A 25,173-nucleotide genomic window follows, 5' to 3' on the forward strand; every position below is an offset into this window, starting at 1 on the left:
GTCAGCCCGAGAAAGTGGTAAATGCTCTTTGAATGACCTTTTGTATAAGGGTCCGAATTTACTAGAAATAATTCCAGAGATACTTGATAGGTTTCGAATTCATCCAATAGGATTATCTTCAGATATTGAGAAAGCATTTCTGATGCTAAGTATAGCCCCTCAACATAGAGATTTCTTGCGGTTTTTTTATCCGTCCGAGAGTGAACAGATTGTTTACCAACATCGCAGAGTAGTATTTGGGTTAAAGTCGAGTCCATTTTTATTAGCAGCTTCAATTACACATTTATTAGATAATGTACCATCTGAATTTGATGCTATAGCACAAAAACTGAAACATTCTTTTTACGTAGATAATTGTGTTTGTGGTGTTGCAAATATTGAGGAGCAGAAAGATTTTATTGTAAATGCAAAAGATATTTTGTCACGGGGTTGCTTTAATTTAAGAAACTGGGAGAGTAATGTAAAATGTAAGTATGTTTCTAATAGTACTGGTGTCACGAAAGTATTGGGAATTTTATGGGATCTTGATAAGGACACTCTTAAGTGTAATTTAAACTTTAATCTTGTAAGTGAAGATCAGAATTTTACTAAGAGAATCATTTTAGCTACAGTTCACAAAATATATGATCCAATAGGTCTGTTGAGTCCTGCAATCTTACCACCTAAGCTTTTACTGCAGGAAACGTGGAATTTAAATCTAAAGTGGGATACTCCTTTACCAGATAGTATTCAAATGTCTTTTAAAAGATGGTTTAGAGAAATAGATGCATTAAGAGATATCGAAATCTCACATTATGTTGAAATAAATGATTCCACTGAGATGCATGTTTTCGTAGATGCGTGCAAAGAGGCATATGCCACCTGTATTTTTTTTAGAACGAGAACCTCTCAAGGGGTAAAAATTTACTTTGTTAGATCAAAAACCAGAGTTGCACCTTTGAAGAAAGTAACAATCCCTAGGTTAAAGTTAATGGCTTGCTGCATTGGTGCCAGGTTGGCATATTCAGTGAAGCAGGCTTTAAATGCCCATGAGATTTTTAATCTTGTTTTAATCTTTAATATTGTTTTACAATATTTTGGAGCGACTCTAGGGTAGCTTTATACTGGTTAAAAGAACGTGGTGATTGGACAGTTTTTGTCTCGAACAGAGTAAAGGAAATAAATAATCTGTTTCCTAATAATGAATGGCGACATGTGCCAGGGAAAATGAATCCAGCTGATCTGATTTCGCGAGGGTGTTCCCCTAAGAAATTGTTAGAATCCTGCTGGTGGAAAGGCCTGGCATGGTTGTTGCAAGCAAGAGACAACTGGCCTGACACCGAAATATTGATAACGGAAACACCCGAACACTTGAAAGGAGAAAGGTTAGGTTATGTAATATTAATTTGTCGGAAGAGAGAGTCCCGTGGTATACCATTAAATTCTCAAATTTCCATTCGATAGTTAGAATGGTTGCATGGATATTGAGATTTATCAGTAATGTAAGATCGCATCATGATACTAGACGGGGGGGAGGAGAACTTCTAACGCAGGAGATTGAAAATGCTGAAATTCTGCTTATTCGTAATGTGCAAGCTCAATTTTTTCCTAATGAAACCTCTTTTTGGAACTTGTGTGTTTTCAAAGATGTGAACCGAATTATCAGAGTTAAAACTCGAATTACTGAACGCATAGATAAGCCTTTCTTCATTTCACCTATTCTTCTTCCTGATAAATGTATCTTTACTCAAAGACTGATTGAATATTTTCACCGAGAAAACTGTCATGCTGGAACCCAGATATTACTAAGCATATTGCGTGAAAAGTACTGGATTACAAGAGGAAGAAGAGCGATACGTAGTGTTCTGAAGGACTGTATTAAATGTCGACAATACAAAATTAAATCTCTCATTACTGAACCAGTTTCCTTACCTGCTGATAGAGTGGAAAATGCTGCAGCTTTCGAAGTAGTTGGTATTGACTTAGCAGGTCCCCTATTTGTAAAACGTGGGGACAAAGTATGGATGGTTCTCTACACGTGTGCTCTTTATAGAGCAATTCATTTAGAGTTAATAACGTCGCTTTCCACTGATGCTTTTCTGTTATCATTTAGACGTTTTGTTGCTAGAAGAGGAAGACCTAGAGTGGTTTATACAGACAACGGTACAAACTTTAGGGGAGCTTATAATAATTTTTTAGAAATTGATTGGAGTAAAATAACTCGACAAACAGAAATACAGAAGATCGAATGGAAATTCATTCTCCCCACTGCTGCCTGGTGGGGCGGATGGTGGGAAAGACTTGTTCGAGTAGTCAAAGAACTTCTTAGGAGAACATTGGGCAGAGCTGTTCTTACCTATGAAGAACTGGAAACAGTTATGTGCGAATGTGAAAGGGTAGTAAATTCGCGACCCCTGACGTATGTATCCGAAGATACAGAAGACTTAGTTCCACTTACACCTGCCATGTTTCTGACCGACAGATCCAATTTAGATGTAACTGATATAGATACAGTAGACACCAATCATCTCAGGAAAAGAATCAGATTTCGTGCAAAATTAATGGAAGATCTCCGTGTACGTTTTCGAAAGGAATATTTAGGACTACTTATTCAGAAACGACAGCAAAATTCACACTTTCCAAATATTCGAGTGAATGACGTTGTGTTGATAGGAGATGATATCAAAAAGAGATTGAATTGGCCTTTAGCCAGGGTTACGGAACTGATTCCAGGAAAGGACGGTAAAGTGAGAACAGTTAGATTAAGAACGCAAACTAACAATTTAGTACGTCCGATACAACGAGTGTTTCCCCTAGAAATCCAAGATGATGATTTGTCAGGTTCATGTCATCCAAGTGATCCTCAAAAACATCAATCTGCTGTAAAGTCTTCAGATTCTCATCGTGGAGACGACATGAGTACCTCTCATCATTCAGAAATTTCTGGGTCACCCCGATCTCCGGACTCAACTGATGTTTCCGATGTATGTGATAGTTCTAAGACTATAAAGACACGAGCTGGTAGAACTGTTAAGATGCCACTAAGACTGAACTTGATACACTTAAATGTTTTGAGTAGCTATCCAGCAACTCAAAGGGGGGAGGATGTTGGGAATGGCATCACTAAGCCAACGAATCAAAAGCCAGATAGAGACTGACGTCATGGGACGCCAGAGGAAAACGAACAGTTCCGGTTTAGTTAGCTAAGAACGATGTTTGCATGATGTGGCTAGATAGATATTGTAGCTAGATAAATATTTTTTATTCTTTTAACTTGTCTTTATGTGTAAATAAATCTTTTTGCTTAAGTTTAAATGAAGTGCTCCATTTATGACAAGATAGCTGTTAATTCATCGGGCAGATGACTTACGAATCCCTTCTGAGCTAGCCATTGTTCGAACGTAACGCCTTACGTAACATAACACAAGTAGCATCGCCATTTTCATACACATTTTTTTCATTTTACTCTATGTTTCAATGCTTTTACATAGACAAATTGCAATATTTTTTTCTTAAATTCAATATTAAGCTATGGGCCCATGGAATCTGCTCCTGACAAAAGAAACAGCAGTAAAATTTCTGCAGGAAGGCAGAATTTTTCTGCAAAATTGAAAAATGGAACAATTGCTTTGAGTCCATTCTTAACGTGATCACTAAAAAATTTTCAACACAGCAAGCAATACATTGCAGTATATTGATTAGTATTGCAGTACACTGAACAGCAATATATTGACTGATTTGCAGGATAAGTATCTTTTTAAAATATAAAATATGTATGTAACAAGTTTTTGCAATTAGAGATCATAATAAATTTCCTTTCGTAAAAATTTGCCAGTTTGTAAAATGTGTTTATTTGTCTCATTGGTACTGTTCTGCTTATAAATAATAATAAAAAGAAGTATTTTATAAAAAGCAAGACTTTTTATGAGGGGAAAAAAATTCCATATGGCCAATCAAAGTGGTTGTACTAATATGTAAACCTCTGCTGTCTTAATGAATAATAATTCTAACTCAAAATGGAATTAATTTCAACTATTTATCAGACTAAAGGCCATGAGAGCTATAAAACTGATCTTAACAGAATTAAAGTATAACTGAAATATGTTTACCTTCTCCACTGGCTTTTACATCTATAGATATTAGCTTTAACAGAGTTCTACTGATAATTATTAATTTTTTTAATCCAACAGTTATTTATATATATTTATTATTCTGAATTAAAATAAAATACTTTCTGATTTGCAGCACTGCTCATAAATGTTGGCAACTTATTGGTGAAGTACTGAATTTGCAAAAAATGTTTTTTTGGTTCTTAGGTGCTGTTCTGCTTATAAACAATAATAAAAGGAAATATTTTATAAAAGAAAAGACATTTTATGAGAAAAAACAAAACTTTATCTGGCCGATATTTACATTTTTATAGTCTGCGGTTATTGTTTAGCAAAATGATAGTCATATACAATGCATTTCCTTATGTATTTTTACATAAGTATTGTACACATATGCATGGATTGACTAGTGTTACGTGTGTACTAAAACCTGAGTCGAAAACTTGGTAGTTCAACCAAATTTGAAACAAATAATCGGAAAGCACCATACATTACAAGTGATTAAATATTAAGATTTGATATTTCAGTTTAATTCAAAACAATTTTAACAAAACTACCTTTGATATTCATGTTTTTATTAAGTTTCATCATCATACACAGGCACACTTTTTTATCAACTTTTTCCAGTCATTATCTTCTAATCATATTTTCTAAACAAACTTTAGGGTGGCAATGTTTAAATTAAAAGAAAAATAATTTAATTAAAGGAATATTGAATGAGTTACAGGAACAAGAATCAACATAATATTCATCAATTTTCAGAACTAGTTTTGAAGGCTTTCAGGACTAGTTTCAAAGGTTTAAATACAGAACCTTCAAAACTAGTCCTGTAAACTGATGAATATCACGCTGATTCTTGTTGCTTTAACTCCTCCTATTATCATTATTCGATGTGTTATTTTAACTCAAATTTAATTAAGGGAACTTCAAATATTAAAAGCAGAATATTATTATGTTATAAAAATAATTAATTTTACTAATGCAGGCGTCTGATTCCTTTATTCGCATAAATATTGAATTTTAGAGAGCTTATGGTATTATCTACATATATAAAGAAGAAAGTCTGTTTATCTGTCCTCTAATAACTCAGTCACTACTGTAGCTATCATTGCCAATTTATCTACGATTCTTTTCGAATTCGTGAGAAGCCATTTCGACTGCTTACGACTTTAATCACCAGAGATATTAACTAAAAACTCCAAAAACATTAATTTTCGCACTCATTTTCCCGAGTGGCAATAGTCTCGTGCGATGGAGATAAAAATGCTTTATTCTGAAAAGTGTCGCAATTGCTCGCTTTCAAATCACAGAGCATGTTAATCAAAAATTTGTATGTTTTACAAAATCTATACATATAAAGAAGAATGTTTGTTTGCGTTACTGGTTTCTGATGAATTATGATAAATTTTTTGCATCATTATTAGAGAAGGATTATAGTGTTATCATTCTCTCTGTTGTTAGAACCATTACACTCAATCAAACTGAACTGCCATCGGATACTTCCGCTACTTCAAAAATAAAGTAGAAATAACAACGATTCGCACTCCACTTGCTAGTAAAAATACCGTATATTAAATCTGATAACACAGATGGAATGAATTACGTTTTGAAGACATATTTCAGGTTCACTTGATATCACACACATAACATTTTAATATTTTTTTTTAAAAAAAAAAGATCTAAAATCTTTCAGATTTTATATTATGCCCAAAGGAGCATTTTTTCATTTACACATTACATACACGTTTTGAGAGCATTTGGGATAAAAATACTTATAAACAGTACATCTTTAGAACTTCCAATACATTTGTGCACAGGAGATAAAAATATTTTATTTCATATAATGTATTGACACTGCTCGCCTTGAAATCATTGAATTTCTTAATAAAAAATTCGTTAAAGTTTAAAAAATATGAAATAGATAATAAAACAAATTCAAAATTCAAGATATGGGCTCCCAGGTGTAAATACTCGGGTGGAGGACTACATTATTCAAAATTTGATACTTCCAGGATCACTGTTTTTTCAGAATGCAAGAAACATACATATATTCATGCAGATCCTTAATTATTCAATTTTTTTAAATATAATACAGGGTGATAATATTTGGTGGCGACAATTTGAAAAGTGATACGGCCGTTTATAGTGATTCGACGAAAAATGCCTTTTCGTGACTAACAGCCCTTCTGGGCTAACGTCCCTTTAGACTAAAAAAAAAAAAATTACTGTTCTTCCAGTGTCTGCTACTGTATTATTTTTTATCTTAAACTTTAAAAATTCATAATGATTCCGATATGAATTCAATATTTCCAGTAGTCAGCTTCATATATAAATACTGTTACGAATTCGGTACTTAAAAAGCTAATGTTAGTTCAATTATAAATTAATTGGTTTTATTTCCCGCGCAGTGCAGCGCGTGACGAATATTAAAAGAAGAAAGCTAAGCCAGAAAATTAAAAATACAAGAGCGCGTGCATTAAATAAATAAATATCTCTTTTTGATTTCGAGAAAGTACTGGAAAATTCTAGCGCGTGATTTTAAAAGCTTATAAAAGGAGGAAAACATCTCAGTTTGTAGTAGTTGCTTAGAAACTGCTCTTGTTGATTGTAGCGAATTCGCGGATTAGCTTTCTTTAGCTGTTTTGAATTACGTTCTATTGGACATTTGAGTAGTTAAAAGATAACTACTGTGAAATATTGTAATACTGCATGATAATTTGAGAAAATTTAAGCATTTTTGTTGTGATAATAATAAATTTTTGTTCATTTTTCATCGGACTTGTGCATTCATTTCATAACGAATCCGTACGCACGCAACAATTTTTGGTGTCAGAAGTGGAATTTGAATGCCAATAACAAGAGCGATGGAAGAGCAATTAAGGCAGTTAATATCAGCCTTTGTCTCATTTAAAGAAGAAATGAAATTGGGCCAGGAATCCGTTAAGGACGAAATGAAAGCCATTCAAGCTGGTCAAGAAAAGATTGAAGCATATCAAGAAGAAATGAAAAGAGAAATTACCTGCATAATAGAAAATAAATTTGAAGCTATGGAAGGCAGAATTGACACAGTTGAAAATAAAGTTGGACAAATTGAAGAAAAAGTTTCTTTTGTAAAAGATCAAATTGAAAAAAAAAGTTTCTTCGGTGAAAGAAGAAATAGAAAAAAAAGTTTTTTCTGTAAAAGAACATATAGAAGGGAGAGTTTCGGCTGTGGAGGAACGAATTGAAGGAAGAGTTTGTGCCGTCCAACACCAAATCGAACAACAAATTGATTAGAGAGTTTCTGCAGTTGCCAAAGAAATGGAAACTTTAAAGAAATTCGTAGCGACGGCAGGGAGCAAGAGTGATGATTTTAAATTCTTACCGATGCCTGATCGTCCATCTCTGAAGCTATCCACATATGATGGGAAGACATCCTGGCAAGTGTACAAGACCCAGTTTTCTATCGTTGCAGATGCGAATGGATGGGATTCCCAAGCTAAGGCCTGTCATCTCGCCGCTTCTTTAAGAGTCGACGCAGCGGATATCCTTCAGACTCTTCCCAAAAACAAAAGGTTAGATTTCGAAGCTCTCTCCGGCGCCTTGGAGCTGCGCTTTGGGACAAGTGTTTAAAAGACTACAGCAGGCTCCAATTAAAATTTCGTCAACAGAAGCCTACCGAAACACTTCAGGAGCTCGCCACGGATGTTGAAAGGCTGTCCCATCTTGCCTTTTCGAAATGCCCGACAGAAACAAGGGAAATCCTGTCCTTGCAATACCTTATCGACGGCATCCGGGATACTGAAATACAAAAGCTCTACAAATGGCGGATGTAAAAGATTTAAAAAGCGCTCTAGTGTACGCCATGAAATTCGAGGCAGCCCAGCAAGACACTCGTCGAGACCGCCACCCAGTCAGAGCTGCTCAAGTCCAGGAGCCAGGGGATCAAGTCACCGTTCGTCTAGACGATTTAACTAGACAACTGAACGCCTTCAGATGGAACAGAAGTGAAAAGAAACCAGTTCTAAAGTGCTGGAACTGCGGTGTTGGAGGCCACGTGCGAAGGAACTGCAGAACTCCCCAGAACACGGAAAATAAGACAGACGAGTTGAACAGACAATTAAATGCTCTCGGACGAAAAAGGAGTGACAAGAAACCAAACTGCTGGAACTGTGGAACTGAAGGCCACGTACGAAGGAATTGCAGAACACCCCAGGGGACGAAAATTGAGACCTTTTCTCAGCAACGATGCAGGAAACAAATGCATGACCATATCGAGGAATGGAGGGTACCAGAGAATGAGAAACCTTGTTTTAAAGCGCTTAAAATTTATACAGTGAGTGGCAACAGTAACGGACTGTACATTAATGGGAATATCGATAGAGTTCCTTGCAATATGATCATTGACACAGGAGCTAATGTTACCATCATTAGGAAAGATTTAGCTGAACAGTTTAAAGATAAACTTATTTGGACGCCATCCTGTTAACCTTCAGACTGCGTCTGGTGATAAGATCGACATAACTGGGAAGTTAAATGTAAGCATCACATTTGGAAGTGCCGCCTACCATCACACGGCTTATGTGGCGGATATCACAGATCCATGCATACTCGGATTGGACTTTTTAAGGAAATACAATTTTTCCTTAGACTTGAAAAACAACAAACTGCTTTCAGCATCTGATGGCATGACTATCCATCCTCAAAAGGGATCCTCGCCTGGAAATGTCGACGCCTTGTCCGAAAGATCGAGCTCGGGAAGCTGCCGAAATCATACCAGGGTCGAAAAGAAGCTCAAGACTACCAGCTATTCTCCATCCCAGAAGCTCTTCGGTCGAGACCTTCGTCTGCCTTGTGACTGCCTGTTTAGTCGCCCTACGGATGCGCCTTCATCGCCTGAGGAACACATCCAAGATGCCCAGGCCCGGTTTGAGGGGATGCACCGTTCTGCACGAAAGCGAGTCAACTTGGCGACGGAGAAAATGAAGACCAGATGCGAGACAAGAGCTACTAGACAGAGATCCAACAAAGGAGACAAGGTGTGGTTGTGGAACCCAATTCAACGAAAAGGACTGAGTCCTAAATTACAGTCACCTTCGGATGGTCCATATACAGTGCTGAACACGAATGACGTCGTGGTTCGGATCCGTGAGTCTTCGAACTCTTACGACAGGTTAGCTTATTACTATGGCCATAGTACATAATGTAAATAATTGTAAATAGTATCAGACCATGGTCCTTTTTTTTTTAAATGTGTATTTAGTATTTGATTTGCATTTAGTATTTGATTTGTATTTAGTATTTGATTTGTATTTAGTATTTGATTTGTATTTAGTATTTGTTTTGTATTTAGTATTTGATAGCATTTGATTTGTTTTAGTTATTGCATTTATTGTTTATATTGTTTGATATTGTAATGTAATGTTTATGCCTCAGTTGCATTTATGCCACAGTTGTAAGTTTAGCTTCCTGTCCAGGGATTGTACTGCCCGGGACGTGCAGTCCTTGGGAAGGGGGCAGTCTAACGAATTTGCTATTTAAAAAGCTAATGTTAGTTTAATTATAAATTAAATGGTTTTATTTCTCGCGCAGTGCAGCGCGTGACGAATATTAAAAGAAAGCTAAGCCGGAAAATTGAAAATACAAGAGCGCGCGCATTAAATAAATAAATATCTCTTTTTGATTTCGAGAAAGTGCTGGAAAATTCTAGCGCATGATTTTAAAATCTTATAAAAGGAGGAAAACATCTCAGTTTGTAGTAGTTGCTTAGTTTGTTGTTGTTTAGAAAACTACTGTTGTTGATTGTAGCGAATTCGCGGATTAGCGTTCTTTAGCTGTTTTGATTTACGTTCTATTGGACATTTGAGTAGTTAAAAGATAACTACTGTGAGATATTGTAATACTGCATGATAATTTGAGAAAATTTAAGCATTTTTGTTGTGATAATAATAAATTTTTGTTCATTTTTCATCGGATTTGTGCATTCATTTCATAACGAACCCGTACGCACGCAACAATACTATAAAGAAACAATATGCACAGATAAGAAGCAAAATTACATACACAGTTAACTAGGTAAGGTTTTGATGTAAAGTTCTTGCATTACAAATATGACATAACAGTTCTATTGATATTACAGTTAAATATTTTCCATTAATCACCTACTTCATCAGTCTCAAAACCTGACATAGCAGAACAGAACAAAAAAATTGCTTTATTAACACTGCAAACATAAGAAAAACATAAATTTTTATTAAAAACACTTACTAATGGAATGCGTCCTGTTTTAAATTTGTTAATAAGCTCTTTCATGTCTTTGGTGGCATGATACACAGAACTTCCCACATGAAGACCCAGAGACCAATATGGAGGTAGAATAGAACGGCCTACAGCCTAAAGATGACAATTTTAAATGGTCAATTATGAAGGAACATATATTTTTAAAAAATAATATCCACATATGTCAAACACATATTCACAAACTTATTCCTTTTTCAAATATAAATCATAATTCTAATTTGAAAATTCATAGTATTCAATAAATTTCAAATTACTTCATAAATTAATTTATCATAAGACTTATTCTAAAGCTTTCGATATATTTTTCATATCCAGGTAATAAAAAACTGTAAAAATAATATAAAAATTAATCTTCAATTGTTACTTCTGCATATTGTTGAACAACATCCTCAGGTGAAGGCCCAAGAAACAAAAAAAAATCCAACACACCTCCCAAAACACGAAAAGTTACTGCTGGTGATGGGTGTAATTGAACCTCTGTAAGAAAAGTAAGTAAAAAACGAAAAGTAAAAACTGGAATTAAGTTTCTAACAGGAAGAAAAAAAAATAGATGAAGCTTATATTTCTAATAACAATAAAAACAATCACGAAATCGACTTAAAAAATTTTCAAAGCTGTCAAGAAATTTTTAAAGAGCTGCCAGACATTTTTTATAAGAAATTATTTCAATGAAAGGTACATTCTGTTAAGGTCATCATTACTAAGCTATTTGCTCAAAATGCTGCTTAACTACATATTTCCGCAGAATTCAAATGAATTTAAAACAATTATTTTAAGTCCATAACCAACTTAAAATGATTACACTTATCAGACTAGAATGTACTTAATTATATAATACTTTTAAGTCATGAAAACTATACTACAGCTCAAGTAATGCATTTCAGTTTACTAATGTAAAATTAAAGTTACTAATGTAAAGTTATGTAAAATGCAACTGTTTATAGCTTAATGTTATTTTAAATAATTATCATTATTTATATTACAGTTAGTTTGGCTTGATTAAGTGTAAAAGCAAATTATGCAAATAGTTCTTCTATTCTATTTCCCATGATTTTATTTCCTTTAAATCACCAGTTAACATTTATCTATGAAACATTAAAAGTAAAATATTAATCACAAATTTTCTGATACCAGAAACCTTACCAAAAAGCTGGGAAAATAATAATAAAGCATAAAAAATAAAATAATAAACATACCACAGATTCTAAGAAAAAACATTTAATGCTCTTATTTTTTCTCCAAAAAGAACATTTTCTAACTGTACAGAAAGTCTATCCTGAATAGCAGAAGTTTGTATAACAATAGTATTTAGAAACAATATTACTTATTCAGCAATAATTATATATTTTGCTTACTCAAAATGATCTTTTTTTGTTAAAAATATATTTTATAATTTTGGGAAAAGATTTTATGGTAGACGCCCCCCCCCCAAAAAAAAATTTCTAAATACAAGAAAAAATGTTCTATTCTTATTTTTCTTTCAAATTTATTATATTATCATTTATTTATATTTAATTTTTCATTACAAATGTCCATTATTTATTATTATTATTTTATACTGTAATAGCAATTATTTTCATCCATAACTTTGGTAATTCAACAGCGTGCTCTTCTGTAGTAGGCAGGTCCCAAATTTTAATCTTTCCCCACCCACCCTGAAAATGCATGATATGGAGGAAAAAAGAAGTCTTTATTCAAGAATAATAACTAATAATAATCTTTCCCCACCCACCCTGAAAATGCATGATATGGAGGAAAAAAGAAGTCTTTACTCAAGAATAATAACTAACATGTGCAATCAAAGTTACGCCAAACCCAGAGTGTTTGAAGAAGACTTTTCCATTTTTGGCAAAAAATTGTGTAGTTTGGCATCTTTTCTTTAATAGGCAAAAATGGTTGACGGGATTTTCCGTAAGTATCAGTTTCACTTTCAAATATAATTGTATTTAGAAAAAGTTTAAGTATCTACCTATTGCATTGCTGTTTAGCAACAAAAGTCCATGAGCATTGCCATCATTTTCTACACACATATACATAGGATGAATGCCCACAGTAGAACCTTCCTGAAAGCATATGATTATAAGAAAACAAATTGACATTCATTCCGTGTATGTAACTCAAACCCAATAAATAATTTGGTTGAAATATTCTCATTTAAGAGCACAGAAGTAATTAATATCTAAAAAAAATATTATATGGTAATACTTATAAATATATTGTTGTTTGTTACTTGTTTCTGGCAGTTGAAAAAATATTTAGAAAGTTATTCCAACTTACTGTAAAGGAAAATATGAAAGCAGCAGTTAGGTACTCAATCTCATTGCTACATATCACACAATTTCAGGAGGTTACACTATTAATTTAATCAATTCAGTTTCTTACAAACTGTATCAAAACATTTTCTGTTGATCAGATTGTCTTTCTCTAATCAGCTTTCCTAATTTGATAACTATTTACAGTTACAGTTAAAAATTATTACATTTCTCAATATAGGAAATCTATAATTTATTCAATATTTTTAATGCAAAAGCTAGCATTTTTTATGTACTTATCTGGCTTTAATTTTATATATATATATAGTTTCTCAACATTTCTTTGATGAATAAAGTAGCAAAATCCTTGGTAATAATCAGTATGAAATCTATCACTTTTAATTAGTAATTTATTTCTTAAATGCACCACTAAAATCTTTTAAAGAATACATAAATAAAAATGATTCCATTGATTAACTTATTAAATTTTTAACTCCATTAAATTAAAATTATTTATGATTTTACAAAACAAAATCAGGAATGATGTTCAAAATGACCATTTCTACAAGTCCACCGGTCACATACCATATTCTCGCATGTGCAAGTCGCATCCTTAATTTTTACCTTAAATTTTAAAAAATTAAGCATAAGCCAGAGATAGCCATCTACAATAATTTTTCATTCAGAGGTCTGAAAGCAGCTCACATGGAAAAGTAAATCAAAAGCACTATATTTACTATTTCTTATTCATTGTCACAGCCAATACCACAAGAGTAGTAGTTATCTGCACTACTAAAAATTATCATTATTGCAGCTACTGGCACCCAGCAGCAATGGATTTTATACTCAATTGTTAAATAAGTGCCGCTATGCTACATGTGCTGATGTGTCACCACGTTTGTATGTGTCTATTTCAGCTCATTCACATGTATAGGGTGCATCCCTGATTTTCTTCTGCTTTTTTTGTGAAAAAAGTATGGCTCATACACAAGAGAATACAGCACATTATGGATGTCGCACAGCACGACCATTACTTTACATAATAGTCATTACTTTTACTAACACAACTGCATTTGTGATGTGATGTACTATATTCCATTAGTTTCATAATTCAACAATAACTGAATGAAATAAAAAATTAAATAACTTTCATATTTGATCATGAGATAAAAAGAAATGATTAAAACAATAAACAATTTTAGCAGCAGCATCTTAAAAATAAATCAATAATTAAAAAGTGGTAGATTGCATGCTACATCATTATTAAACATTTAACAGTTTATCATTCTGTACACAGGTAACAAGTGTTTGAATAAACAAAAGCATTAAAACAAGTTCTTCTTTTATAGTTATATAAGTAATTAAAAGACGCAGCTATTTAATGCAATTCAACACATTTATTTGCAACTAAAAAGATGTCACTTAGCCCAATAATATGTGTAAAATATCATATTCTTATTAAAGTATGACAGCTACTCAGCAGTCTAAGAATAATTTAAAAAGCATTTTCTGTATTTTAAATTTGTATTCATAATCTGTATTTTAAAGGTAAATAAAATATTAAATATTTAAAACAATGTAAAAAAGATCTGTGTATGCATGTAATATGATACAATATTTCAAGGATGAAACCTTAAGATAGATGCCTAGTACAGTGACTGAGTAAAATTTCAAATATCAAATTTTAAGACAGTTGCAGAGCATTAGTTATTTAACCTAGGGCTCGATTTCTAAAATGAAAAGTGCCAAAGTCTCTATAGAAGTTCATCAGGAAAAGGAATGAAAATAAATAAACAAAACAGTAAAATTATTAAAAATTAAAGCAAGTTTGCTGTTTTCCCAAATTTAGTGGTATATAAAAATTAAACCTATTAAATTAATGATAAACAGCATTAAAAATAAAATACTGGACCTCATCTTATTTGGAACTCGCTAGAATTAAAATTTCACTCAAAAACTAAGAAATGGCAGAAACAGGCTCCAGATGAATTTAAGCCTGTAATATACTAAAATAAACTGTTATGCCTTATAAAGCACTGTTTTAAGGATGATTCAAGGATAGAAACAAAGGATACTGTTTCAGAAGTCAAACAACAAAAATCAGCGTTATATTTACAAAATTTTCACAATTTTTGTTGTTTGACTTCTGAATTAGTATTTATTCGGCATGTTATTGTGTCTTAATTAAAGGATACTGTTTCAAGGATAGAAACAAACACCATTCTTTTTCCAACACATAAAGTGAAAAATGTAAACTGGTTAAAGTATCATTAATGAGAACAGAGAGAATGTTAGAAACAGTAAATGTATGGAGGGAGGATGTATAGTTAAATAAAAACAAAGATTCGATCACTTCAACCTTTTTTTCTAACCACCTTCTGAAAACAAAGAGGAAGACTTCAATATATCCTGACTATGATCTTCTGTCCATATTATTCTAGCTATCAAGCTAAATGTTATAGGGAAAACTTTTCTTCTGAATCTCAAGACTATTTGAGAAAAAGCATAAGGCTCTGTGCAACTGACATTTTTTATCTCCGGTATTTGCTTATGTTGTTCCAAAAAGATCTGCATGACACTCCTAATACTTTCAGGAATGAAAAATTTATCAATTCTCATAAATTTATTGCGTTTCTTGAAAATAAGAAGTTTGGCATGTAGGTGGGAGTTTTTCTTTCTTTAAAAGTCTGAAACTCTGTGCAAGGTTTGTTTCTGAGGAAAGACAGGTATGTATTCAGAAGTTAGAATACAATTTTAAGGCTCACTTATTACTAAAATAAAATTTTCATGATAAAAATAATTTTCAGCAGACGTGATTTAGTTACATAAAACAAGTGTTAAAAATCCTTTCATTTAGAACTTCAGTGAGCTGTGGTTATAATTAAAAATTATCTCAGAAACTGAGATGTACTGGAAATAAGGTCTGGCATAATTTAAGCATTGGATTAAATGCAAATATAGAATAATCTGTCACAAACAGGTATTTTCCATTTAGCTTCAAATCTCTTCTTATTTTCAAAGTCTAAAAACCTCAGCTTTAAGCAAATCATTTTAAACGACTTGCATACTTCTAAAAACATCCCATATTCAGGTAAGATATGATTACAGACAAGTATTTCACATAATTTGATATTTTAATTAACCTCTTCGTGGCTGCGAGATCATGCTATTTTTTCTTCCCAAGTATGAGTGATATCTGTCATTCATAAATCTGTGATGTGAGCTGTGTTTGTTTGCACACACTGCAATGTGTAACTGGAATGCGAGCTGAGATCGTTAACGACCATCAAAAGCTTAAAATCAGCAGACACCGCAATATGGATGATGATTATGGTTTTTTAAAAATACTGTATCAAGATTTAAATGTAAAAATGAAATCAAGTATTAAACTTTATTGTATTTTAAGTTTTAAGAAAATTATTTATTTTTAACTGTTAAAATTAAGAAAAGTCATTTGCCAAAAATAAATTTCTATTATGTAAATTCAAGAAAATAAATTTCTGTGACACATAAAGTAGTAATACTCCTCATTTGTCCTAATAGAAACTGCTTTTCAAAAAGTTTTAAATGAAGTAACCTCAAGCAATTGAAATCATTTAATCCTTTAAGGGTTACAGATGCAAAATTTCACTCAGAAGGAAGGCTTTCCAATTCCTTACAAATGAATCTGCCAGCACCGAGTTCATCCGATTTTGAGATGGATGTATATTACAAGAAAAGGAATCATGGTACAAAGGTCATTTTGGAATTATAATCAAGAAAATATACTTATTTATGACATTTTGGAGAACTCTTAAGTTTCGAAGCCACATCGATAATGCTTGCAGGGTTAAAATATGCAAAATATTAGTAAATATGATTAAAAAAACATAATTTTGTATTAAATTGAACATTCAAAAAATAATAAATAATACATAAAATTTTGACATGGTTTAATATTATGTACTTGCAATCTTATTATATTAACAATATGAAGTGTAATTATTATAATACAGTACAAAGTCTGTAATCCGGACTCATCGGGACTTCGGCGATTCCGGATTAGGGGTTTTTTTGGACTATAGATCATCAATTTAAATCTGGTAAGATGGTATGCAGAACTTATGCAATTAAAAATATGAAAACGTAATTTATGAAATAAAGAGCAATTATGATCTAAAAAGTATCAAAATTTAAATTAAAAAAAAAGCTTAATATTTATTTGTTACCTTATTAAACATTTCTTTCAATGTAAGTAGTTTAAGTTGCCTCATTTTTGTGCTAACACTTTCTCTTTAATTCAAAATTATAATGTGAAATTACCTCTGTTTTCTTGGAAAACATGTTATATGTTTGCCATCTGACATAATTTCTTGTTCAGTTACAAAGTTCCACTATTCAAGGTCCTGAAATTGCTGTGTCGAGAATACCAACTTGTGAATCAAAATTTTTTCGTTTTCAATAACGTTCGCTGTTACTTTCTTCACTATCGGAAGTGCGCATGGGTAAACATTTTACTGGCTTTACGCGCATGCGTAAGTTTATGGCTTTGAAGTCCGGATTATAGATCATTCCGGATAATGAACATCCGGATTAAAGATCATTCCAGATAATGGACGTCCGGATTACGGACTTTGTACTGTACAATGTTTTAATATATTACATAATATGAAATACACTATAGTTTATTAGTTTTGCATAAAGCATTCCCAGCTAAAGTGAAGTAGCAGAACACCAAATTTGACAATGTTATGGTGAAATATCAATTTTAATTTGGTAACCTTATTTTCTTAATTCTTCGGTAGCAATTTTATTCTGACAATGTAATTTTTTTAATAATGCAAATCAGTCAGATTGTATGATATTTCTCTTTTAGTAACTTGTTTCTGCTTTTGAATGCTATTACTTTTAAAACTGTATGAAAGGGGTAAATATCTGTGTTACAGTGATCTGTGAGAATGGATTTCATCTTGAATAAGACTGAATGTTCTGCTTACAGTGATGAGATACATCCAGCAGATGGCAGGAAAACAATGTGAAGTCAATTCTCTGACTTTTTTTTTCAAGTGAAAACAGATCACTGTGTGCTTGGAAAGAAAACAGCGCAAAAAATATTATAGAAGGATTTTGTAAAAAATATAAGTGTTTTACTTCTTAATGTATCATATAAGCCTTATTTAATAATAAAAGTTTGTTTTTTAAATTGGGGTAACAATAAATATCTATAGTCTGGCAATCCTTTTAACCCTCTGAGTGACATGATTGCCTATATTCAGTTATGAGATTTTTTTTTGTCACTTGGTATATATTGGCTTACAATTGAAGAGACCGCTTTCTTCTTTCCTTTAATGATCTAAATATCATTTTAATGAATGTAAATTTATAAAAACAGGGCCTAAAATAAGTAATTACACAAAATTGAGCTAATAAAAGCTGTTTCAATACAAGTCTTTATGCACAGATTCAAAAAAGTCATACAACTCAGAGGGTTAAAAAGCATTGCCAGAGGTGCCAACATGAAACTGATAATTAACTTTTACCATCATTCCCACATTAATTGCATAAATTAGCATTCATTATATTGGTACATTCTGATTATCCACACTTCAGGTTTCAATATTCAGTATAACGGCCATGTTTTGTGCATATTTTCAAGAACATGCATGATGATGTGACAATAACAAACCCACACATGCATGTGCCACAGGGTTTTTGAATACACAGCATATTTACAAGTTTTATATTAAACTGTTATTTTATTAAAACAGTTTTCCCTGGTTGTAAGATTTTTGTTCATATAATTTGTTGTTCCTTATAAAATACCTATCCCCTAAAAATAGAAACACTTTTATCTCCAATTCCCAAAGTTACCAAAAACTGATGATTATTTGTAGGGGTGCGAATAATTAGAAAGTATCATGACATTTTACAAGATTTTTAACAAGTTCTCTTATAACACGGATAACAAAATTATAATGTGAAATTACCTCTGTTTTCTTGGAAAACATGTTATATGTTTGCCATCTGAAATCATGATGATATTGATTTTGCATATGTTGTCCCAATCCATAAATTTTAGAAGATGGTAATTTAGTTGTCAGTTCTAAGAAGTGATTAGAAAGAGTAAGTGCACCAACTGATGTATCAAAACTGAAAGAAAGAGCAAGTAAGCATGAAAACACTTTACTGTTATTAGTAATAAATACTTCCTAGTTAAAACAGCTACCACATATGGCTTTGACAACATCTGAAATCTGCACATTACAATCTGGACATTTAGATTTTCCAATTCTGGCAACTAAACACAGTGGCTGCATTATCAAGGAAGTATCTCAAGATAATAAGCTTGTTATCTACTGCATTATTAAATAAATATCATAACTAGTTATCATATACATGTGTGGATATGTGTATGTAAATATATACATTTACACGAGTTTAGAAAGGTTACATGGAATATTTTAAAGTTATGATGAACTGATTAAAATATTTATAACAAAATTTATAGATTCTTGTAGTTAAAAAAGTCAAGGTTCTTTCAAATTGGGCTTGAAATAAACAATTACATAAAAAGTAGAACATTACTTAAGAATGACAGTAATTATATTAATTGAATTTCAAAGCACAAAAATAATGCTAATTTTTCAGTTACTTAATTAGTGTGTTTCCTTTAAGTAAACTGCCATGCCTGAGAGTACCAAAAAAATAAGAAAGCAAGGTGGGGAATTAAAAAAGGAGGGGAAGAAATACAAAGATGACTGAACTTACACAATAGCATCTGTCGCCGACCGTCGAACTTTAACAGCAAATGGTTTATTAACTGTGTCATACGTAACAGAGTACAGAAATACTTCTGGTTCATTTTGATCAAGATTTGAAGGTGATGAATGTACAGGAACTTTGGGCATAGGTACTTCATATCGGGAGCTTTCAGGATCATAAAACTGAATAATAAAAAGAAAGCATTTCAACATAAAGGGAAAAACACATTACATAGCGAAAGCACAAGAGTATAATTTTTTCCGTTTCGAATTTCAGATTTAAAAAATTTACTGAGTTATAAACATTCATAATTATGGGATGCGGCTCTAGTGAATCTACTATCTAGTCAGAATTGGGATTCTTTCATAGCAGCATCACAGAAAAATTAAGAACTAGCACAAAGGAAGAGAAGATAAAACAAAAAATGTAAGTTTTGAAAGCAGGATGTATTACATATTTGACTTTTAAAAACCCGCCGTGGATCCCGAAACGATATTGAATACCGTTGCCATAACTCCGCTACTAAAATCACGGATGATGGTTGAAAAGAGGCCTACCTACTTACGACTTAGCTTTACTTTGAATTCATTACTTTTAATTTACGCCATAATTCATAGCTGGTTTGTAAGCACAAGAAGGGCTTTCTGTTAAATTAATCTGAGTTTAATAAAAGGGGTTTTTTTTACATTCTTCGTACATCTCTGTCTGTTTACTGGCCATACCAATAATGTCAGTTCAAACTGGGTCTAGTTTACTGTCTGTCTACGGTAAGAACAGCTCTCGCCAGTTTGTCTGCGGCTGTCTGTTGCCATAGAAACGAGCCGTGACCCATTTTTCGTAGGCGTGTCTTGAAGATTTACTTCTCAGTTTGCCACCTTGGCATATTTAAAGATGATTTGGCGATATTCACATTTTGTTTTAGTTTCAAGTAAAATGCTTGTTGACCCTTTGCGTCGACCCCGACATTAAATTTCCGAAAATGAAAATTGATGGCGTAAATAAAGTTTTTGCAGTTAAGGAACGGTCTTTGATTTTGCCGAGTGAGGTGCAAGTCGCTGAATTTGCCATCTTTCTAGATGTACAATGAGTAAAAATATATCAAAATAACTTGTAGGGAAATGCATTTAAAAATCCGTGCTTATTTTTGAAGAAAAACGCTCTCAATAAATACTTTTTGCGAACATTTCTTCTTTTCCCATACCTTCAAACTAAACCAAAAGCTGGTCAATTGAATGACGAAAGGAAGCGAAGGTAAATTAAAATCAAAACTGTTTTTACTTAATTACCAGTGGTTTGGGTTGGTTTATATGATTACGAAAAGCCTCCAGGGTTAAATGCCTAAGAGGAGGGATGCATTCGTGGAGGGCTTGCTAAGGAAAACTGCCTCGTATACACGTTACACTTTGGGAAAACACCCATGCAGCCAGCCCGTTCACGGGATTCAAACCTCGGACCGAACTACAAGTGTTCAGTGACTTTACCGATCGGCCGCTGCTGGGCCTCTTAATTACCAGCGCCCATTTATGCATCATGCTGCTTTTTATAGACACTGTAATAGCTTGTAACATAATAAAATGTTAAAATCAGAACAAAATTAAGGTCTCTTAAATTATTCAGTTACCTATTTTATATTTAAAATTATACGAAATTTATATAATTATACAAAATTTGGCTTTTATAACTGCAGTGAGCATTGTTCCATTAATATAATTTTGTATTAATATTTTCATAATAAAACAAAACTTATTTAATTTCAATTAAAGATTAAAAATTATTTTTTAAGCAAATTATACCATGGCTTGTGGGTTCCCAAGAACACAGTAATGGGAAATGAAGCAACCATTCAGTGTTCTTTATTATCCACGGGGGGGTTTCGCCTCTGCCGAAGGCTCATTGTTGCCCACTTTTGGTAATCTTTCATTTACATAGTGGCAAAGAAAATATTGAACCTAGAAATATCCTTACAACTTGACAAAGCTATCAGATGAAGAAGAGGAATGCCTTCGTGGAGGACTTTTATAGAGGTATAACATCTGAAAAGTCATATGAGTCACTGTCGCAAGATTCCGTTTCTTCTGAATCAGAATCAGAATCGCTGCTGCCAGTTTGAATTATTAATCCATCCACTATCTCTTCTAAAAGATCGTCCTTGTCCCAATAATAATTTTCAAGTTTTTCTACGTGGTTGCAGTGCGCTTGCCATTCTTGAGAAGTGACTTCATCCAAAGCTTTTTGTGTTAAATTTTTCAAATTTTCCAAGCTTAAGTCCCCAGTCACATTCCTTTCCCTGATCAGTCTTTTAACTGATGACCAAACGTATTCAATTGCGTTTAGATCACAGTGGTAAGGAGGGAGACGTACAACATGATGCCCATTTTCCTTTATGATGTTGTAAATTTTATATATTACTTTTTTAGGACGATTGCATTCTATTAAGCTGAACGGTTCCGCTTTTCGCATTTTGGGATCGCAGCATATCGTCTTCTTCATCAGCCAATTTACCATTGTTTGCCATGTAGCATATTTCGTGGGTGTCGGATCTTCAATTTTTGTGTGATACGGGGCATTATCCATGCATACCACACTTTGAGGTCGTAAATTTGGAAGAAGCTTTTCCTACACCCATTTTTCAAAATTTCCATAGTTCATTTGCCCATGGTAATCCCCGCTTTGAGCTGATGCTTTATATATAAGTTGGGCACCTGGAATAAATCCTGCGGAAGAGCCAGCATGGACAACAATCAGTCTATTTTTGGAACTGACATTTATCTGTGCGCCCAAAACCGTATCATGCTGCCAACATTTCTTAAAAGTTAAATTGCTGTCAATCCATGTTTCATCGATGTAAACGATGTGGCGTCCACTTGCTCTGAGTTTCCTCATTTCGCGTAAATAATTGTTCCTCCAAAATACAATGTGAAGTCTTTCGATAAGAATTTTTCTTTTGTTAACACATTTCTTACAGCGAAAATTCATCGAACGCCAAACTTTGCACAATGAGTCTTTTTGCCACGGGAAGTCTATTTTTTGCCTCAAGACAGGCAATAATTTCCGCACAGATGGCACTTTCTTTTCTTTGATGTAAAAGTCTTGTATAGTCTGCCGTATAACGCATTTGTCAAAATCGTCAATTTCGCACTTATGATTAGCAGGGCTTTTACGTTTCTTTCCAGGCGTGTTGATACTTCGCGCTTAATTTTTTTTAATTGTATACTCCAATACTCCAGTAGCTTGCGATGTTCTCTTCAAAACTTGAGGAAGAGGAACTACTAAAGAGTTCGCCGAAGCTTCAGAAGCGCAAAATTCTGCGACATTGTACACTATTTGACGTGCCTGAGACTTTAAAGGTTGACCTTTCTTAAACTGGAAGGGCATTTTAAAAAATTGGCGATTAACAAAGCACTACGAAAATCAAGCTAAATAGAAGCAAATTTGAACAAATACCAGTACAGATATAACAACGAGAATAAAAATAGCTAATAGTAATAATATAAGGCTTAAGAAAAGATGCGTGCAGCTGGAATGAAACCAAGAAGACGAATGATAAACTCTTTTCCCTTCAGCCAACAGTCGCCAAAAACAAAATAACAATAAAGCAACCCTTGGTTCGTCCCTATTTGAAATATACTAGCCCTGTTGCTATAGCGACCGCCACCCGCCAGACACCGTGGCGGGAGGTGTTCTTACCGTAGACAGACAGTAGTTTATGCTTCCAAAGAAGGTGAGACTCTAAGTTTATGAAAACCGTTTTATGAGAATGATAACTGCTAAGCCCCTTTTCATGCTTTATAACCGTAAGGAAAGGTCGTTTTGTTTTAATAAATAGAATTTTTTTCTGCTTTAAAGCAGCGGTTTCAAAGTGGACGGCCCTCGAAGCAGTTTCACACGGCCCTGGAATACATTATCCATTAGCATTATTAGGAAAATAATTTAAAGGAAATTTTTTTAATTTAAATAATTTGGATTCAAAACGCGCAGAAATGAATGTGCGTAACGCTCCAGAAAACTACTCTTGAATCTTAATCAATTCAGTTCTCACTTTAATTCACTGTTCTACTAACGGTGTCAAATGTAAACACATGGTGGCCTCGTTAGGCTTAGTTGCACCTAAACTCTCCAAATTGCTGATAATTCTACAGCTATTGCATGCAGATTAACTAAAGGCAAAAAAAACCTTAACCGTAACATAAGAATAACATAATCAGTCCCTTTTTAAGCAAAAACTCGCAATTAACCAACATATAAGAATAAAAAAACTTGGCTCACCAAGCCGGGTAGTATACATATTGTAATGAAGTTTTAAAGAAATCTAGCCATTTTTAAATGAACAACCAACTTTATTAGTCTAAACTTACAGAATAACTGAAAACATTTTTAAGCGCGCGCATCGTTTGCAGATAATGTCTGCGGTAATTTACATTTCTTAGTGGAATTATTTTGGTAGTGTATAGGTTACAGACTTAAATTCCTTCCCTCACGGGGAACTTTAATACTTTTTTTTTTTTTTTTTTAAACCAGAGAAAAAGTTCAAGCATATCTGTAAGAAATACAATTAGATACCTGACCAAATGAGTACGAGTGCTTTCAGAGAAGCATTTTAAATAAACATATAAAATGTAATATTCTATATTACAAAAATTTTAACAATGAAGTTTTAAACTTCCTAGAATGTGTATTTTAGTTGTAAGATGTTTGGATACAACGACTTAAACTGTCAGCACTTGGATGGTGCTTCCCCTTTTTATGCGCAACTAGTTAAAAGGTTGTAAGATCAAAGACCATCGTAATAGTCTAGGATTAGTCCCAGTGTTTTTATCCATCCGTACTAGAGGATTATGATCAGTCTGAATAATGAACTTATGAGGTCCATCTAGGTAGAATTTTTTAACTTTTGTACTGCAAAGACAATGGCAGCACACTCCCTTTCGATTGTACTGTACTTCTGTTTAGTAGGTGAAATTTTTTGCTAAGAAATATTATTGGCCTTTAACATTTGTCTGTGATAATACAACGCCAATACCAAAATTCGAAGCGTCGCACTGAACGATAAATGGCTGAGAAAAGTTCGGACTGCATAAGACTGGATTTTGTGCTAACCGTTTCTTGAGTTCATCAAAAGCGTTGTGGCAGTCATCAGTCCAAATTATGGTTGATTGGCAACATTTTCCTTTTGAGAAATCTGTCAGTGGTGCAGAAGTCACACAAAATTCAGAAATATACAATCGATAATACCCCACAAGTCCTAAAGATAACCGTACCTGTGTTTTCGTGGTAGGTTTAAGGAAGTCCTTTATGGCTCAGATTTTTATTTCTGCTGGTCTTCTTTGACCTTGTCCTACTCCATGACCCAGATATTTGACGGTCGTATGAGCAAATTGACATTTCAAAGGCTTAATATGCAGTTTAGCAATTTTCATCTCCAAAATAATTCTAAGTGCTTCAAGTGTTCTTTCCAGGTTTGCGAGAATACTGCAACATCGTCAATATAGGGTACAGCAAATTCTTCACAGTTTCTTTATAATCCTGCCATCAAGCGGCTAAAATCATATGGTGCATCTTTAGCCCGAAAGGTAACCTTAAGGTTTTAAATGTTCCAAAACTTGTCTCAAAAGCAGCGTAACGCTGAACTCTTTTAGTTAGTGGGATCTGCCAGTAACCTCGAGTAAGATCTAGAACAGTTATATGGCAGATGACACTTTTTCCACTAAATGTTCAATGTTTGGCAAGGGAAAATATTGTGTCCTAGTTGCCTTGTTCAAGCGACGGCAATCAATGCATGGTTTTGCCTCTTTTCCAGGAACTTCAACCAGTAT

The 25,173-nt window shown here is 33.2% G+C and overlaps 1 protein-coding gene across 5 annotated transcripts in view; it reads right to left on the bottom strand.

The window, feature by feature from the left end:
- LOC118190793 (sucrase-isomaltase, intestinal-like) overlaps positions 1-25,173 on the bottom strand; it is a 178,086-nt gene that overhangs the window by 44,939 nt on the left and 107,974 nt on the right. For 3 of the 5 annotated variants that reach the window (XM_085816124.1, XM_085816125.1, XM_085816126.1), the window contains 5 exons: positions 19,367-19,542; positions 18,586-18,748; positions 12,337-12,430; positions 10,732-10,844; positions 10,335-10,460 (listed from right to left, as the gene is read on the bottom strand). In XM_085816124.1, coding sequence (XP_085672250.1) covers positions 10,335-10,460; positions 10,732-10,844; positions 12,337-12,430; positions 18,586-18,748; positions 19,367-19,542 — 672 coding nt within the window. Of the gene's footprint in view, positions 1-10,334; positions 10,461-10,731; positions 10,845-12,336; positions 12,431-18,585; positions 18,749-19,366; positions 19,543-19,651; positions 19,792-25,173 lie in introns of those variants that run through there. The other 2 variants (XM_085816128.1, XM_085816127.1) reach the window with 2 other exon arrangements.

Source organism: Stegodyphus dumicola, chromosome 4 (genome assembly GCF_044657685.1).
Source record: "Stegodyphus dumicola isolate Sdum_Otavi_A_Nest chromosome 4, ASM4465768v1".
NCBI classification, from domain to species: domain Eukaryota; kingdom Metazoa; phylum Arthropoda; class Arachnida; order Araneae; family Eresidae; genus Stegodyphus; species Stegodyphus dumicola.